We start from the raw sequence: 20089 nt of genomic DNA on the forward strand, positions 1-20089 counted from the left end.
GTTGTTCTGGTGGAGTTCGTAAGATGGAGGACTTCTAATCTGAATTTTGAAGTATTTTTCTAATACCATTATCCCTAAAATTGCTATGAAACTAAGTTTTGAGCAGTTTTAGTCGTATTGTCTAATCTTCCTTTTTTATATTAAATATCAGTCGTAATTGAGCACAATGGTCAACAGCGCTCCTATCGTAACATGTTTTAGGGGTCCTTAGTCATGCATCATAGCGTAATAAATGCGCTTTGAGACGCGCTTTACAATCCTATATATTAAACGCGTCAGCTCTAAAATTGGAGAAAAGTTTTGCATGTTTAAGGGGTCTCTGGGCGCATGTTTCGGAGCCGCATAAGCTTTGCTCTACAAATTCAGCGCTTATCTAGAATACTCTTAGCTTTCAACTTATTATTTCACTCTTTACTTTTTGATGTTTGCGTAATCTCAGATGTTCGGAATTTGAAATATATTTATTGATAAGATAAAAGCGATTGTGAAAAACTTGTTTGTAATGGTTATGGCCCAGTTCGTAAGATGGAGGACTTCTAATCTGAATTTTGAAGTATTTTTCTAATACCATTATCCCTAAAATTGCTGTGAAACTAAGTTTTGAGCAGTTTTAGTCGTATTGTCTAATCTTCCTTTTTTATATTAAATATCAGTCGTAATTGAGCACAATGGTCAACAGCGCTCCTATCGTAACATGTTTTAGGGGTCCTTAGTCATGCACCAGAACAACTACAACGGTGGTTTGTAGTTGTTCTGGTGCCGTTCGTAAGATGGAGGACTTCTAATCTGAATTTTGAAGTATTTTTCTAATACCATTATCCCTAAAATTGCTGTGAAACTAAGTTTTGAGCAGTTTTAGTCGTATTGTCTAATCTTCCTTTTTTGATTAAAGATCAGTCGTAATTGAGCACAATGGTCAACAGCGCGCCTATCGTAACATGTTTTAGGGGTCCTTAATCATGCAACATAGCGTAATAAGTGCGTTTTGAGACGCGCTTTACAATCCTATATATTAAACGCGTCAGCTCTAAAATTGGACAAAATTTTTGCTTTTTAAGGGGTCTCTGAGCGCATGTTTATGAGCCGCATAAGCTTTGCTCTACAAATTCAGCGCTTATCTAGAATACTCTTCGCTTTCGACTTATTATTTCACTCTTTACTTTTTGATGTTTGCGTAATCTGAGATGTTCGGAATCTGAAATATTTTTATTGATAAGATAAAAGCGATTGTGAAAAACTGTTGTTTGTAATGGTTACCAGTTCGTAAGATGGAGGACTCCTAATCTGAATTTTGAAGTATTTTTCTATTTCTGTTATCCAAAAAATTGCTATCCTATATGTTAAACGCGTGATATCTAAAATGGGACAAAATTTTTGCATGTTCAAGGTGCCTCTCGAAGCGCATGTTTAAGAGCCACATTGAGCAGCATGGTTAAGCAAACGTATCGAGAGTGGTCATTGAACGAAAAGGCTCAAAATAGATGTATGGGAACCGAACCAGGGTAAAAGACTGTTAATCAGGTGTAGTCATCACGAGGTTATGAGGGCTTAGAAGTATGCTCGCCTCGAGGGAGGACTTTTTGACCTGCGTTTTTCAGTAACCGCACAGCGATAGCTGGGCCTATAATTGGCCTTCTCTTAATTTTTTTTCATTTCATCGTCAAGATTTTTTACAATCATATGATGTCACAACCACTTCAAATCTGCTTTTTGTTAATTCGTTCATGCAATTCCAACTGAAGTGCGTACGTGACGTTAATTGTTAGATTCCGCGCTAATCTAGAACACTCAGCTCTCAACTGAGTTTTCCACGCTTCTTTTTGTTGTTTGCGTTATCTCAGATGCTCTCAATCTGAAAAATGTTTATTGATAAGATTATAGCGATTGTGAAAAACGGTGGTTTGTAGTTGTTCTGGTGCAGTTCGTAAGATGGATGACTTCTAATCTGATTTTTGAAGTATTTTTCTAATACCATTATCCATAAAATTGCTATGAAACTAAGTTTTGAGCAGTTTTAATCGTATTTTCTAATCTTCCTTTTTTATATTAATTATCAGTCGTAATTGAGCACAATGGTCAACAGCGCTCCTATCGTAACATGTTTTAGGGGTCCTTAAGCATGCACCAGAACAACTACAACGGTGGTTTGTAGTTGTTCTGGTGCAGTTCGTAAGATGGAGGACTTCTAATCTGAATTTTGAAGTATTTTTCTGATACCATTATCGCTAAGATTGCTATGAAATTAAGTTTTGAGCAGTTTTAGTCGTATTGTCTAATCTTCCTTTTTTGTATTAAATATCAGTCGTAATTGAGCACAATGGTCAACAGCGGTCCTATCGTAACATGTTTTAGGGGTCCTTAATCATGCAACATAGCGTAATGAATGCGTTTTGAGACGCGCTTTACCATCATTTTTAAGCTCCTAATATGCACAATTTTTGCGCTGAATAAGCATGCGGTGTAGCAAAAACAAGCAAGTGGCAAACGACACTGTCCAGAAATTTACTGTAGCAAGAGCAAAAGACAAGTGCAATACGCATAGATAGCTTAAGTGGTGAGACCTTTGGCTGTTAAACGAGGTTTAGGGTTCGAGCCGGAGTTGGTGCGAAACAGGAACCTTTACTTCTTTTAAACCTTCTATTCGTGTAAATGATTTTCTTGTTATGGTTTTGTGGACCTGCTAGTGTCCATAGCTAAAAGTGTGCTAAAGTAGACTGGAATATCGGAGGAACACATTAAAAAATATCGAAACGAATCAGTTTCAAATCATATCATATGCTGTGTCCTGTCATACTGATTACCAGGTCACCAATAAACCATAAGCGCTGTTTACTGCGTCAAAATTTGCTAAACGCAATTACAGAAATTCAATGAGCTGCTCTCGTAACAAAATTTTGTCCTGGTCTGATCAGAGTTAATTTGAGTGCATAAAATGAATTCCTGTCTGTGTTGTGTGTGAGCGTTTGTTTGTGGTGTATCCTTGTCCGCGTTAGCGAAAGAGACCCCTGCATCTCTTAAAGAAATAAAATAAAAGCCGGTTCTCCGCCAGTCATTCGAGAGCACTTCGTGGTCAGTCGGAGGTTTTTTTTCAAGTTATGACTGCTTTGCTTGTGTACGAGATATAAGTTTGATCTCTGTCCATTTTCTTCTCACGGACAGATAAACTTGTTTTATCTGGAACGCACGCCCTGAATCTTCCCTATTTTTCTGACAGTAATCTATAATATGTAATACAATTGACTTTTATATTGCAAATTTGGTCTTTGAGAAATCACATTTTCGTGTGATTTTTGAGTCGATTTTGGCACGCTGAACCAATAAGTGGAGCGAAAAACCTTAAGGTTTTGAACATGAAATGGGATATTAGGCGAAAACTTAATTAATCGGATGCATTTTTTATAGCCATTTGGCGAAAATTCTAAATTGAAATTTTGTGGAAATTAGGCGAATACGAATTCAAAATCTTAAAAGAAGTACTTCAAAATCCTCTAGATGCTGTAAAGTTGTCAATTGTCCCGTACAGTCGTCTTAACATATAAAAAAGTTGTTAAACAGCACATTCAAAGTGTACCATTTTTTAAAATTGTTTTATAAATCTCTTTTACTCTGTGTCATCACGGCAACTAATCTTGATTTTTAAAAACGAAAAACCGGAAAAAATAGCGATTGCTAAATAATTGTAAATGATTTAGGATTAAGGGCTGAACAAAAGCACGGATAATGCGGAAGTTGGAGTTAATCCAGATCGTGAAAATGCTTTAAATTCGTGAACTAGTCAATCCTAATTGTTTTTGTATTTTTTTTAATGAAGACAATTGTTATGGTCATTTGACTACACCATATTATCAATCTGATATTACATTACCTCCTTTAAGTGTTTTAATTGGTGTTCGCCTAATTTCCACGAAACGATTTCTCCGAACTTCTGCCTAATGGCTCCGAAAATTCTCTTAGCCTAATCGAATTTTCGCCTGATATCCTGCGTTCTTTTTTCACATCCATTTTCAAGTGGAGAGAAAGGCTTTGGTAAAATTTTTTTATCAGAGCTTTTTTGCATGTGGAAATTTGACTTCTGTTCTTCAATTTTTTTCGTATTAGTACTTAATTTAGTGCTTATTTATATTTTGATAGGTACTTGCTAGGTCAGGTTTTTGGCTGGAATCAGGCTGTTCTACCTGAAATTTTCTCTAAGTGCTGTCAAAGTGAAGTGCGAAAAAACGTTAGAACAAATTTTTGGTTTTGGAGAGTTATAGCCGCCGTCAGCCTCTCAACGCCTATTATTTAGGCGCTCTCTTTTATTTTTAAATTCGCTTTACCTTTTGATCACGTTTTTCGTTCAACATCAGTCACAATTTTCACGCTTGACTTCTTACTTACTTCACTCGTTGTTTCAACTGAATGGATTTTTAATTGCTCTTGAACGAAGTTCATAGCTATTATTGTAAACGTGCTGGTTTTTTTGTTCATTTTGCTTGACCGTTTTAGCGCTTATCTTCTAGAACATTCTTTGACTTCTCAAGTGACTTTTTTACGCTTCCGTTCTTCATTTTCGAGTAATGTTTTGCTCTCACTCTGAAGTATCTAAAAACGGTTGCAGCATGAGAAAAAGTAGAGCCTGATAGTCGAGTGGGCAATGCAGCTGGTGATGGTTCGAGCCCCGGCTGGGTCAAATGTTTTTTCCACCCGCCTCTCGTTGAAGAGCAATTCTTCTGACATAAGTCGGTTTATGTTTATATCTTTCACGCATTCAATTACGCAATAATATGAGTACTGTCAAAGTCAAATGATCAAAATCAAACGAACGGGATAACCGATAAAGCCCGGTCATTAAGTCATTGAGAATTGGGTTATCAGAATTCAGAGTGTTCTCTAGCTGACATTGGTGTTAAGCTTATTAGCGTTCAGTTTAGAAGCTGAATTAAGTATATATTTAGAATCCAACGGAAACTGAACGCCAAATTAGGACACTTTTGGACACTGGAAAAAAAACATTAAAAAAGTTTTCCCAATCTATTCATAGATCATTCTAAACCTAGTTTTTTGTTTGAACCAAACTTCCATGTCTCGCTAGTGAGTTTTTGTTCACATGCGGCATTTTGACTTTGATTTTCTGTTTTTTTTTTAAATATTTTTTATATGATTTTTTTAGATATGGTTTTCCCAATGCAATCATAATCCGTTTTAGTTCTAGATTTTTTCGTTTAGTCAATGAAAATTCTTTGAATTGTACGTCAGGAGTTGTCCTGCTATGTTTTATTTCGCCGTGAAGATTTTTGTGACGTCATTTTTCTTTCTTATTGGAGCTAGTTTTTTGTTCATTGGCGTGAATAAATTTTTGGTCACACATGACTTACCTCACCCTCAAAAATGACTTTCTCACTCTATATTTGGCTTTTACTTCACTTTAATTCAAAGAGATAAGGTCAAGTGAGTGTCACTTCAATTGAATGTTTTTTGAGAGCACTGAATAGAAGGAACGTTAGGATACACAATCGCTTAGTAAGAAATTTAACATCTCGGCATTTAATAAAAAGGAATTTTAATCTTTTGGTCTGTTTCTTTTACTATCTTTTTGAGACTGCAGATCTGCGAAGCTATTGCGGCTATTTTCTGGCAATCTGCCAGCTATGTTTTTCTTTTTCTGTTTCAATGGCGATCTGCATCAAGTTTTTTATGCAATTGAAACTGAATTGGGTGCTTGACGCCTTTTTTCAATCTTTGTGGAGCGAGTTTATTTTGTTCATTTGTGCGATTAAGTTTTTGGTCACTCGTAACTTTCAGTCTCACAAATGATTTCCTCATTCTTAAATTGAATTTTTTTAAATTCAAAGAGATAAGGTCAAATGATTGCTTGTCACTCTAATTGATGGTTATTTGAGAGTAGCTAATAGAAGCAGCAACAAGTTCAACAGTTTCTAATCAAAATTTAACAGCTCAGCATTTAATAAAAAGTGGATTCTTTTTTGGTCTGTTTGTTTTACTATCTTTTTGAGACTGCACATCTACGAAGCCATTGCGGCTATTTTCCGGTAATCTTCCGGCTATGTTTGTTCATGTGCTGCTCTTTGTCTTGAGTTTTACCGTTTTTTTAATAATTTTCAATTGGTTTTTGCAAGTAAAACAATTGTCCTGATAGTTTTGTATTTTCTCATTAAGAATGCTTGTCCTGATGTTTTTGTTGCATCGTCTGACCCTCTTTTTTTGTTTTGTCATCACTTCTCTTTTGTGCGTTAAGACCATTGTTTTACTTGTTAGCAGTGTGCTTATTTTTTAGCTGAATGTGTGATTAGTTTTTGATCATAAACTACTTACTTCACTAGATGACTTCTAACTCTTGAAGTTGAATTTAGCGTGCTATTAAACATTTCTACTTTAATGAATGACTACATAATTAAGGTTTTTCATAATAACATAATAAGGAACCGGTTTGAATTTTTGTAATAAGTTTTTAGTAGATATAGATTCCGTAGATAACTTTAATCCAATTCAGTTCTGGATCTGTTGCTACTTATACGCTGCGGTCCTTTAGTCTATTGTGGCAATCTTCCGGCTTGTTTGTAAATTGTTTTGACAGTTTTATTGCAATGACTATTCATTACCGATTTGATTGATCGCTCGCAAACAAAATTTGCTAGAAAAATTTGGGTCCCCTTGTCCTTTGCGCAATTTTTTGATTGATTTTCTTCTTATTCATAGACTTTATTGGTTGGTTTCTTAATTTTTGGCTGATCTTAGGCGCTGTTATCCAGATATTTGAGCTGCTCAACTCCATTGCGCACGCTAATTTGTGACAGTTTACTTCAGAAGTGAAATCGAAAAGTGCGCCGAAATATTTTTTACTCAATTTTAATCAGTTAAATGTCACTTTAGAACAGTTTGTATTAGGCTACTAGCTATCGAGTTGTAAATGGTTTGCAACGGTGCCGAAGGCCGAGTACAAATGCGAAACCACTAATAATAAGTGTATAAAGTAGTAGTCTATTGTGATTTTTTAATCAGTTTGCGTGTTTTTGTATGAGTGCGAATGTGTTTGTATGGCTATACTACCAACAAAATTCTTCATCGATACTGAAGATTTCGTCAACTGTCATATAATACAATTCTTTTATTAAACAATTTACGTAACAGCTACTAGTGCTGGACAATTGACATAGCATGCAGCTGTATTAATGGATTGTTGATGTAATGTTGTTTTGATCGTAGTAATTCTGTATGAACGGATACAAAATCGCACACATCTGTAAATGCTCTCCATCGAAGTTTGTAGCAATTTTATTAGTGGTGTGACCGTTTTTTCGTCTGACCCATGTGACTTTTTGTCCTGGATAAACAGGCAACGCTCGGAGGGCATTAAGTTCTCTTAGAGACTTAACAGTCTTAGAGCCTTAATGTAATGAGCACGTGCGCGATTAACTCCTAAAGAAAAATCTGCAATTCAAAAAGAGAAAGTTGTCGAAGATACAATTTTTACTGTTTTTGCGTCCTGTATGTTACTTGTTGCTGACTGGAAGTCTTTTTGGGTATATTGGGGCAAGATGAAGAATGCCAGTCCCCCGGTTAGATTGATCCTAATTTGATAGTAATTGGTTGCTCGTGCGGTTGTTTTCAAGCAAAATACCACCCCCCCCCCCCGCGTTTGTGTTGTTATTCATTAAAAAGAAAACAACAAATTCTATTAACCTGTATTAAGCGACCCTACTTAGATTCTGATATTGAACAGAGGAACATCTATGCAACAGTCGGCAGCCCAAAGATAATGCAAGAGGAATTTGAATCTTATTTGAAAGAGCGTTTCTTCTTATCAGCAGCGAAATTAAATGTCTTTCGGTATATAAGCTATTCTTTTTATTTGGAAAATAAGAACGAGAAATGAGAAAGAGAACAGTAAACAAAATGAAAGCCCCTTCAGCTAACAATCATGAATGTACAACAGTTGATAGTTCTGGCTTTGTTGAAATCAGTGTGTTATCAGACACTTTAAGTGAAGGGAACCAATCCTCTGAATTAACGCAGTCAATGAGCAACTTGACAGTTGATGACTCTGACCCCCCGTTTTCAAGTTCCTGTTGATACAGTGCTGTTTTATCCTGATAACAAAGACAAACTTTTTAAAATAACTGAAAAGCCACTAAATGAAACGCTACTAAAACAACAAAACTGAGATCAGTTATTCAAGTTGGGGACCACATTTTGACGAATGGGTGTGCTCACAATCCATTTGGGCATACGCTCAATTTAGCCAAATAGTTCTGACTGACGAAACAGAAACAATTTCAAATAGCACCTGGAGGGCAGTCCTGGTGCATCAAACATGAATCCTATTGAACTGCCAATCTTGGAAACAATTTGCAAGAAACAGATTTCAACATACGGTACATACCTGCCAAATTGCGGCTCAGTTGGTCTGACGTTCTCACCAAAACTATCGAGGGATGTGTCTCACAGCCAAACTGCACAGAAAACTGGAAGAAGCTATTTGCTATTAATAAATGCATTTTACGAGCATCTAATGGGGGTGGAAAGAAACACAAACCAATTTCGGAAAAATTATGGTCGAAACGGTTTGAGCGCTGGAAAGCGGGGGACTACGCCGGACTTTGGTATGAAGCTGCATCGACAAAGCAATCAGGAAAAAAGTTATAATGAATCCATAGAAGCACTTGCAGCTCGTGCTAAGACGCTGTGCCCGCAAGACCAATTCAGGAGAGCAGCAAAAATTCTTTCATACGATGGAGTAGCACCAGATAATATACAAACATTCAGAGAGCTAAGAACTCTACACCATCTGAAGGAAGAAACTCGGCTGCAATTTCAAGATTACAGCTCCCAAGCTCATTAGTTTGATGAGCCAACTGTATTTGGCCAAATAGAAGCGTTCCCAAATTTCTCAGCTGCTGGTGCATCTGAAATTTAGCCCGAACACATTTTGCACGAAGTTAGTTGCGCTGCTTCTGATCAATCTAAACAAGCTATTAAAGCATAACAACGCTAGTGAGTTTGGCCAGCAGAGGTCATCTCCTTGTGCCAGTGGCACCAATTTTCTGCGGTATTTCTTTTACTGCTTTAAAGAAATTAAAAGGGGGCGTCCAATAGCTGTGAGCGAGTTCTTGCGACGTTTGGTTGCAAAATGCGAAACGAACACAATCGGAGTCGGCCGAACTGTTCTCGTTCGCAACAAATTGGCGTAGGAGTCACGGGTGGTGCTGAAAGTATCATAAACGCAACCAAGATTACATTTGAGAAATTGAAGCTTTCCCAGGATGCAGAAATATTAGATCGATTTAAACACGCCTTTGACTACACTAATGAGTCAAATTCTTATTGCGGCTGTTACCTTAATGTGTCTTGCATCATTTGCCATAAATTGCTACTCACAGCACAGTCATCTTCATTAAAGCAAAAGATCTGTAATAAGTCAATCTGGAGTGCAACAAGGAGATCCCTTGGGTCCTCTGTTGTTCTCCCTAACCTTGTGGCCTATAATAGAAGAGATCGAATCAAAATAACCTAATCTGACCCAGCATTTTTGGTACCTTGACGAGGGTGTTATTGCTGGAACAGAAACCGAACTTAACGAGGATTTAGATATATTGACTGTCTCGAGCAAAACTTGCGGCTTATAACTCAGAAGAGACAAATGTGAGGTCTGGTCCGAAGGGACTCTGAACACGATTGATAGCAGTATTAAAAGAAACAGTGGAGAGGGACTTGAAATACTGGGTGCTGCTGCTGAATCATCCAGATTTGTTGCTTCCTGGGTACAGAAACGTGTTCAAAAGATCGGAAAACTACTGGAGAACCTAGAGTAAATAAACGATCCACAGTGTGCTCCTGGTATTCTACGTAGTTGCCCGGTTGCACCAAAAATGTTGCATTCACTGCGCTGCAATACACCATCAGAGGAAGCCGTAAAAAGTTGAGGAATTTGATTCGCTTCAAAGGACAACTTTCGAGAACATACTGGGTACAGTTTTTTTCCAATGAGTCATGGTATCAAACCTGTTTGCCTATGATTGAGACTGTAATTGGAATCCGACGAGCAGCTGACTAGATCAAAGCAGCCTATATTGGTTCGATATTGCATTCTGCTACATTGGTAAATCTTATAACGGGGTAAAGTCCGACAGCAGATCACACCTTTCACAAAATTATTGATGAATTAATTGGTTTTCAATATTGCAGCTTACTCAAAGAAAAATACAGTAAGTCCTTGACGAAGTTGCTCTCAACAAATTTTTTGAAAACCAAACTTCGAAAGAGAAAGCTCTATTATTCTCTCTCTCTCTCTCTCTCTGCCTCAATCAGGAGCTTGATTATCGGCAGCTCCCGTACCGGCTCTCGTCCTCCATCTCTTGCCAAACGAGTTTCGTGCAGCTGTGAAGTACAAACATAGCGCTCCCGTATAAAAAAATAAGAAAGTGTCCGTATTGTAAAAGAGGATTTTTGTATACACTGTGATCATGTTGCTACATGTCATGGGCGGGACGATATGATTTCGCGACACGACCGGCTAAGGGACAAAAATTTTTCCGCTTGCAGCGCTGCCAACCTGTCACTATTTGGCGAGCAGAAAAACCTGATACCAGAAACAAATTCTCGACCTGGAGATATGTATTTACCATGTTGGTCAACCGGACAACCAGCAGCTCTGGATGTAACCATTACCTCCCCACTGCAACCCAGTGTTATTTCAAATGCGGCGAGGAAATCTGTTTTTGCCCTGAAAGCTGCGGAAGACAGGAAGCTCGAGCAGTGTTCCCAACAATGTGCCAACATAGATGTTCAAATTATTCCCATGGCTTTCGAATCATTTGGTGGACTCTCTGAATTGTTCAGAAAGACATTAAGCGAATAGCTCTGCTCACTGACCACCGAAGTTTATACTCAGGTGGTTTGTCAGTTGCTTTCGGCAGGCTTGTTCAATCGGTTTCAATCACACTAATGCGAGGAAACGCTATAATTTTGATAGCAAGAAGTGCAGAACTGTGAGCCAGTTGCAAGTCAAAGTAGCCTCCTTGATGTCTCGTGACCTTTGATTGTGTGGGTTTCAGTATCCCAGTTGCAAACCAGATTGTGTGGATTCCACTATACCAATTGAAAGCTCCATTGCGTGGGTTTTATTATTCCAACTGAAAACCCGATTGTGTGGGTTCTACTAATCTAATTGAAAACCCCATTGTGTGGGTTTTGGTTCACATAATAAATGATCATGAGAGTGACGAGCAGCCATTAATCCGAGAGTTGCTGCGATTCCAAACTTGAATAATGACTTTGACCTGATAACTAATGACATGACAATGAGTTAATAAAGTCGACTAAGGTTTTTTTTACGAAGACATATATTAATTTAAGCATATCAATAATAAAAATCACAAAAATTTTTGAGGATATAATTTCATCATTGTCTCCCCCCTCAGTCAAACCCCCCCCCCCCAAAAAAAAACACCCCGTCCACCCTCATTTATATGACTGCATATCTCAGCACCAGCTGGGAACTACTGTAACCAACCTCTCGCCGGTCGGAGTGCAATTCGCCCGCCGTTATTCGGTTATTTAATCTTTTAACGCCCTCTAATTGAACGGATTTGATTCAATTAGCCTATTGTTTAATGTGGAAAATTTCCAATGGAGTGTGCTTTGTTTGTGTAGGTTCAACGATATCCTTGGACGGCATTCTAAGAAGCGCTGGGACCGATTCAGACACAGTGAGAACCAACATCTCGTCTCCGAAGAAGCTATCGACTTCCTCGACAAGTTGCTCAGGTGCGAACATAAATATAATAAAGTTTCTTGCTTGACAAGCGATAATATATACTAACAGAAAGAATAAAAAAAGAAAATTTTGGCTCCAAAATTTGTCATCAATAATTTTTATCAGAATAATGTAATTGCAATTATCTCTTCAAAACATTGAATTCAGTCCGCCTGTATTGCAGTAATTGTAATTATCCGCATTTAAGTTATCAATTGCTCTCGAACAAAGTTTGAGGCAATTGTTGTAAACCTGTTGGTCTTTTTACGACTCAAATTGTATAATGTAATTGAAATTATCTCCAAAAAGTTCAATTCAGTCCGCTTGTATTGCAGTAATTGTAATTATCCCCATTTATATTTAAGTTATCAATTGCCCTTGAACAAAGTTTGATACAATTGTTGTAAACGTGTTGATCTTTTTACGACTCGAAGAGGAGTACTGGTTTTCTTGCGGTTTTTTGCCGGAACTACTATACGTTTGGGCAGCGCTTTGACCGAAAAGCGAAAGTGAGTAAAATGTCATGCGCAAAAGTTTTGGATCATGTGCTGCGTTTAGTTAATGACTTTTGGACTCTGAAAAGTTTGTGCTTATAGATTACCATTTTTAGTCGTTTTTCATCCATTTGACCCAGTTTTTTTGTTTGTAATTAATAGCCGCCGTCAGCCTCTCAGCGGCTATTATTTAGGTGCTCTCCTTTTCCTTATTTCGCTCTAAATTTTAATCACGTTTTTCGTTTTACATGAGTCACGATTTACTATCTAACTCACTGTTTCAACTGAGTGGATTTTAATTTCTTTCACGCATTGAATTAAGCAATGTAGTGAACGCTGTTAAAGTCGAAAGAGCAAAATCAAAAGAAACGGGATAAACATATAAAGCCCGGTCATTAAGTGATATTGCTTTAGGTTATCAAAGTTCATTAGAGTGATTGCTAGCTGACATTAGTAATAAGCTTAATACCTTTCTATTTAAATTGTCAAATTCTATCTCTTTTTCTGTTTCAATCCCGATGTGTGTCAAGCGTGTCAACGGTAACTATTTTCCGGCAATCTGCCGGCTATGTTTTGTTTTTGTTTTGTAGAAATAGTTATTGACCGATTTGATTTTCTGAATTTGATGCCAAAGTGTTTTTGAGATCCTCATAATGCGTTTCAAGCGCAAAATTGGCATATTTCTAAATTTTTATCTAATTTTTGGCTTTTCATAATTTTTAATTGCCGCAAAGCGATAGGTAAGGCTATTGCTGGCAGTCTCTCGGTTTTTTTGGTCGTCCAGATATTGGTTACGACCATATGAGGTCTGAATTGGGTGTTGCATTTTTCACTCTTTGTGGAGAGATTTTTTTGAGCTTTCGCGCTATTAAGTTTTTTTTCACACGTAGCTTTCACTCTCACAAATGACTTCCTCAATCTGAAATTGACAGCAATAAGTTCAACAGATTCTCAATCAAAATATAACAGGTCAGCATTAATAATAAGTTATTCCTTTTTTTGGAGACTGAGGATCTATTGAGCTATTTGGGCTGTTTCTGGTCAAGCGGGTAGCGGTGTTCTCTTTGGATATTTGAGTGAGTTTTTTCTAAGAAACTAGCGTATTTGGCAACGTACCATTGACAGTGCATGCACTGGACACTTGTTTCGTTGTTGTTTTTGTTCAAAAAGATGTACATATACTAATGCGATTTTGGCAAATTTTTGTTCAACTTTTTCGGTGTTTGTTTTAGTTTAAATTACTAGCAAGTCTTTTGCACATTCAGGGCTTTAGCTTCGTTTTATTATTAAATGTTTTTTATTTTAAAAAATCTGTAATTGCATTTTTAAAAATACTTTGAAATTGTTGTTTTATTTTGATTCTTTGAGCTCAGTTTTAATTTTTCATCTATGTAGGAGGATGGATATACTTTTTTCGTTTTGATTTTTTCAACTTAGAATTAATCAGTCTTTATTTGTTTTTTTTTTACAAAATATACTCCACTTTGTAGCATGTATCATTCTAGTGTTCTGTTGAGATCTATTTGTTTCATCTGCTCTGCGTTTATCAGTTGTTTAAAACTTTTAATGATTTTGGCCTTTTTTTAAGATGTTTTCCTTTCTTTTTTGGTTTGCAATTTTTTTAATATAATGCATAATTGACTTTCCTAGATTTGCGTTTAAGAGTTTTGAGTGATTTTTATTTTCAGCAAAAAGTTTTGAGACCAGGTTTTTGTAAAATCGATTGTTTTTTTGGTTTTTGAGTTCTGTTTCCTTTGTCTTTTCATAATAATTTTGCAACTGTTTGAATTCATTGAGTGTTACCTTTAAATCTCAAACAAGAATTAATTTATTTTATTTTTGTGTTAATTGCTTTGAGTCCAAATTTTAATCCCTGGTCTTGTCTCCAACAATTTTTCATTCAATTTCTACTAATATCTGCCTTATGCTCTCCCAGTATCTTTTGGTCCACAGAGATATTTGCGAAGCTCTAGTTTGTAAGACCGTTATCGTGATTTATTCATGTTAGTTTTTAGGCTGGTAAGTTTTGGGATTCTCTCCGTGTTTTGCATCCTATGAATTAGAGCCCTTTTTCAACGTCACCAGATATGTCTCCTTTAATACTAAACTTTGCAGTAATCAAATATTTAACAGCAAGTTTTTTTCGGTGCAAACTGTGTCTTGAAAACTAATTATGCGTGGAGCATTTTGTTTGGTTTTGGATTTATGCCGCAACTTCTTTGCTTGTTTCAACAATGTCAATGCCCAAATTCCTCTAGTTATGAAAAGTGTAGTTTTTTGCCAAATAATTTATCAAATCTGGCGAGGTAAAGAATTAATATAAGACAAAGGAATGGTTTTAGCTCCAGTTAAGGTGTTGTTTGTGAATTTTCGTTTTGTGTGATCTGAATTTCTCTCATTCTCAAGATTCAGCAGCTGCGCTCAATTAACCGAAGTTTACTAATAAAAGTGAAATGAAAAGGCGCTGAAATTAGTGTTTTTTTAATAGCCGCCGTCAGCCTCTCGTGGCTATTATTTATGCGCTCCTTTTTTTAAAATTTGCTTCAGCTCATGATCACGTTTTTTGTTTTCCGTAAGTCAAGATTTTCACGTTTTACCCCTGGCCTACTGAACTCACTCTTTCAACTAAATGGATTTTAAATTCTTTCATGCACTGAATTACGCATGGTAGTGACTACGGTCAATGTCAATCTAGCAAAATCAAAAGAAACAAGTTAAACCGACAAAGTCCGGCCATTAGGTCATTATCAAAGTCCATTGGATTGATTGCTAGCTGATATAAGTATTAAGCTCGAAAGCTCTCAGTTTAGAAGCTGAATTAAGTGTAGTTTTAGAATATAACTGAAACTGCACACCGAATTAGAAACTTTAAAAATTTTTTCTTGTTCCGTTTCAATCTCGATGTGCGTCAAGCATGTCAACGGCGGCTTTTTTCTGGCATTTTGCCGGCTGTGATTTTTACTTTAAATTTTCTTTAGTTGAATGGTTTTACTTGAGATTTTCCCTGCGGATCCTGCTAGAAAAATTGGTAGTATGTGTACAATGTTCATTCTGCAAAACGTGGTTTTGATGATTCCTGCTCAGACTTAGCGAACAACATTTCGGCAGTTTTGGGTAAAATTAAAGGCATAAGTTGGTCTTGTGAAAATTGCGAGCAAAAAGGTGAACTTCCAGTAACAAAAGCCGATTGTGATTCTTTGTCGGATAATATTCAATCACACACATTCAACAAGAGTTGTCTGAAATCAGAATTTCTGGAAGCAGTATTTCTGGATCGTTGAAAATTGCCAATGCTTTCAATAAAGATTTCGCATCTGTTTTCAAAGAAAACGCGAGCCCTCTTTCAGTTCAACTTGCTTCAGCAGACCCAACAATTTGTCTAAAAATGTATTTCACTAAAAGTGAAAAAAAGTCAATGATCCTAAAATGAGTCGAGAATTGCCATAAAAAATTGCAGACCCTGTTGTGAGCGCTTTCCCTAATTTTTGAGAAGTTATTGTATAGAAAACTTAGGGATCGTTCATTGAAAAATTTAGACAAACGTCAGCATGGTTTTAGGTCCAAGCATTCTACAATTGCCCAAATGCTCGTGGAGTACTGTGCAAAATTTTTCCGCTGTTTGAATCGTCTGCATTAAGCATTTATCTCGATATTGCAAAGGCGTTCGATACAATATATCTATAAGATGAGTTAGTATAAGATGAGACGATACAATATATCTATAGATAAGATGAGTTTTCGTCAGAGTTAACTGTTACAAGTGGTGGTCCACAGGATTCATTATTTGCGGGTTCAGTTTTATGTTAGCTGTTTTATGTCATATCTAATGGAGAACGGCACATATCTTTGTGCCGATGACACGAAAATTTTTGGAAGTCAAATGAATTTATTTTCGCTACATAATGATGTAAACAAAGCCATCAAATGTTCAAAAGGAAACAGGTTGGAAATCAACAAAGCAAAGTTTCAGGCTATGTTTTGATGTGAAAAAGTTAGATCAGTGTAGTGTCCACTTGTATGCAGATGATACAGAAATTACATGCAAATCTTCGGTGAATGATATTGGCATAATTATTACTAATAAGTTGAAATGGGTCATATCAATCAGCGGCTATCGAAGGCACAACAAAAGCATTTTTTTCTTGAAGGGACCTGTTCCCTTTTCTACAAGAGTAAAAGTAAGTACGAAAGTTACATTTTATCAATTCTCCTGTACGCGTCAAATGTATGGTTTTCGAATTGGCCAAATTGCAGAAATTTAGAAAAGATGCAAAGACGAGCGCTCAAGTGTGCTTTGAATAAGAAATTGTTTACTGATAGTGACTACAATCAGCGCCTCATTTACCACAATTTGTTGCCAATCTGTTTTCTTTTGGTCCGAAATGATCTTATGCTGAACAAAATTTGCAACTGTGTTGCTGCCCTTAAGTTCGATGATTACTGAAAAGTTTTCAAGGGACCACGCAGTAACCGTTCTGCAGCAAGACAATTTTTGAGGACAAATTTTAATTTGACGAAATCAGTCAAATCGGAAGAGTTTTTTGAGAGTTGTGAAATATGCAAATGTTCTCACCCAGCGAAATGACATCTCAACTTTTGACTAGACATGTCCAACAGTGTTATTTCGGAAACAGTTGAAATCTCATTTGAAATTAAAAGATGTGAACTTTAAATACTATCAGTATCCTGTTAATTAGTCCTGCTTTTGTAATTAATTAACAAAGTGATTCCCGTACCAAGTCAATTTAATAATGATAATAATAATAGCGGTAGTTAATGACCTCTAATAAAGTCAATTGAAACCCCCTGAGTGAATTAAGTTACTTCTTCCTCCAGCCTTGACTGAAGCAGGCTTCAATAGATTCCAACTCCCATTAATTGTTCGAGGGCAATTCTTCCGGCGTTAGTCGGTTATGTTCTGTATACCAAACTGAATAATGAATACCAATTTAAATAGCGTTTTGACGATAGAATTGGTTATCATCACAGTGTAAAATTTAATTGGCTCCCGTTTTACGTGTTCGGAAACTATGGATCCCTTTATAACTATCATATGTTTTAGGTACGACCAATTGGAGCGACTAACCGCTCGAGAAGCAATGGACCACCCTTTCTTCCAGCCAGTGCTAGAGAGAAATTGCGCGCCCCCTCCGCTGCCTGCTGGGCTCAATGGCAACGGCTCAGGCAACCCTTCCACGTCTGCAATCCCCGGAGGTACTGCTGGCAATAATGGGTTGAACGGAAATGGTGGTGCAACTTTGAATGCGAACATGCTTGCCTAATTCAGCGCAATCGAGTTAATTGTTGATCGAAATTGAATAGAAACTCCCACGTAGCCTACCTCCTTCTGTTTCCTGTAATCTCTTAGTACCAACTAAGAACTACACCATCCAATGTCCCTTCAATTGTAGCCATCCTATGGCGGAGATTCGGATGGTATATAATCGGCCTCCATTCAGCATTTATTGCATCCCCTTAACCATTTACAAGTAACCTCAACACAATTGAAAATTGCCCAAAACCCAATACCTCCAAAAGGTTTCAATTTGTACCCCAGATGAAAGTCTCCTCATTTATATCATATTTGTTGCTATTTGCTTGTTTTCTGTGCTCACAGCGCCCTTATTAAGTCAACGTTTGCTCTCTCTTCTCTCTCATGGTTCATGAACTAGAAATGAAGTGTGCTCTTATCGCAATTTGGTCATTCCGATTACCACCTAACGTCCCAAATTACAATTGTTTTCACTCTTTCTTTGCTGGAACAGCTGTTGTTATACGAATGCCCTCTCAGAGAATAAGTGCAACTAAAATCAACCACAGAACTAACTTGTACCTCCAGTGCTCTACCGATATCCTCCAAATGCGTGACGTCATACCAGCCAGCCTTCCTGTCCCACTTCGCCCCTCCAAATTAAAACATGCTGAGCACTCCTTACCATAACCCCAAAAACCTGATTGTTGCATTTGTTGAGAAATAGGAATTTCTCCTGGACCCAGTGAACAGTTTCAAATTGTAAATTATACGTCTAGAATCGGAGTTGTAGATTGGTTCAATTTTGACTTGCTAGTTGTTATTTTGATAGATGACTATGCAATAGAATTACTGCAGGTTTTCCGTCCATAATCATATGTAACTAAATTTACTCCATATTAAATACTAATTCGGAAAACTGACTTTCTCGCCAGTTATACTAACTGGTCATAAACGTGCTTTGATTTTTACTTTCCGATTAATGGATTCAGTATAAATACGTTAAATAAATTTTGTGGAATTACGCGGTTTTTTAATGTTACTCCCAAGGCGATTGTTACTCCTAAAAGTGCTCAAAACTGTGGTTAAGTGTTTCGACTATGATCAAGTGAAACTGGAAGTTGTTCCGGATTACATTAGCGTATTTTTTAGTAAGAGGTTTTCACATTGTCATCGGCGTCATTGACCGAGGTGATTCTCAATGGGCAGTTTTAAAAATAAAGTTTGAAAAGTAAGCAAGTGTAACCAGATTAATCATATTTATAAAGTAAAAAATAACCTCTTCGAAGAAAATAACGTTAGCCAACTAACTTCCAGATTTTCAAACGTTGAATATGTATTAGGGTGATGAAACCAATGGTGGTTTCTAATTTTTTGGTGGTCGTTAACTTTTACCTTCCCGACTTCCTGCGTTTTGTGAGTCAAATTAATCTCTCATTCGCAATTTTAGCTGCTGAACTTTAGTCGGTTATGATTCATCATGTTTACGTTAGTTTTCACATCTTTTTATTTTCACACATATTTCAATGAATTTGATCTTTCCGAACGGGATAAACAGGTAAGGCTCTGTGGGCATTAAGTTCCACTTGAGGCCCCAAGCTGCCTTTAGTAGCCTTTCAAATGCTTACAAGGGTGCAGTTGCTTGGAAAGCCTTAGTTCAACGAGCTATATGATATGGTACTGCAAAAAAACACGAAAATTGATACTAATTTCTCCATTTTTTTCACAATTCTTGTCATTTTTGAGTTATGCCCACCCCAGGGGCCAGCGGAGCTCTTCTTGGGTTTGCTCAAATGTTACTGCATAGTTTCTAGTGGCGATGGTCTGGTTTTCAACATTTAAATTTTTACCAGCCAGCCTTAATTTTAAAAACAAATTTCACCCATTTTAAAAACACTTGCAAGTTTTGATGTTTTCAATTTGTTATTTTGCTGTTCTCAATTTGGTAACTGGTTTACTGCAAAGCCTCTGGAAACAATAAAAGTTTCTAAATATATAAATATTACGAATTGAATCAACATTTCATTAAATAAAGCAATTGTTTTCTCATTTTCGGAAATTTATATTGTCATTTTCCGATTTTATCGATCTTGACGTTTCACGAAATTTTTTAGGTCTTGCACATGGGTTATTGGACAGATTCCAGAGAAATGGTTTTGAACGTCTTTTTGCGAAATCAAGAAACTTAATTTAAATTTTGCGATTTTCATTTTATTGTTTGCATAATTGTCATTTCTGATTTGGTTGCTAAGATTCTGAAGTGCTACTTCTTAAATCGTTGTTTTGGGTTGGGCTGCTATTAAATCGCTAATGATGCGCTAAGTAGCCCTCATAAAAATAATGTTTTCAAAGATAACTGCTGTCAAATGTAGTGAAAAATGTTAGGGATATCATTATACAATTAAAGTTTACACGAAGTAGAGAAACTAAACAGCAGACGTATGGATGTGCTTGGCATCGATCTTATGTAGAGCACAGATAGTCAATTTTAAAATTGCAAATAAGACAAGCACATGAAATTCCTTTTTGTTGGTGTCAGATTTGGTGGTTTGATTTTTAGGGTTAATTCTTGATCTTGGCATGTTTGTTATA

The 20089-nt window shown here is 36.7% G+C and overlaps 1 protein-coding gene across 1 annotated transcript in view; it reads left to right on the plus strand.

Moving 5' to 3' along the window:
* Window positions 1-18521, plus strand: part of LOC142345014 (casein kinase II subunit alpha-like) — a 29512-nt gene extending 10991 nt beyond the window's left edge. Inside the window, exons 7-8 of the mRNA XM_075397098.1 lie at window positions 11650-11763; window positions 17309-18521. Of these exons, the coding sequence (XP_075253213.1) occupies window positions 11650-11763; window positions 17309-17528 (334 nt within the window). The 3' untranslated portion in view covers window positions 17529-18521. The remainder of the gene's footprint in view (window positions 1-11649; window positions 11764-17308) is intronic.
* The last annotated feature ends 1568 nt before the right edge of the window (window positions 18522-20089 follow it).

Source organism: Convolutriloba macropyga, chromosome 8, assembly GCF_964194025.1.
Source record: "Convolutriloba macropyga chromosome 8, txConMacr16.3, whole genome shotgun sequence".
Lineage (NCBI taxonomy): Eukaryota > Metazoa > Xenacoelomorpha > Acoela > Convolutidae > Convolutriloba > Convolutriloba macropyga.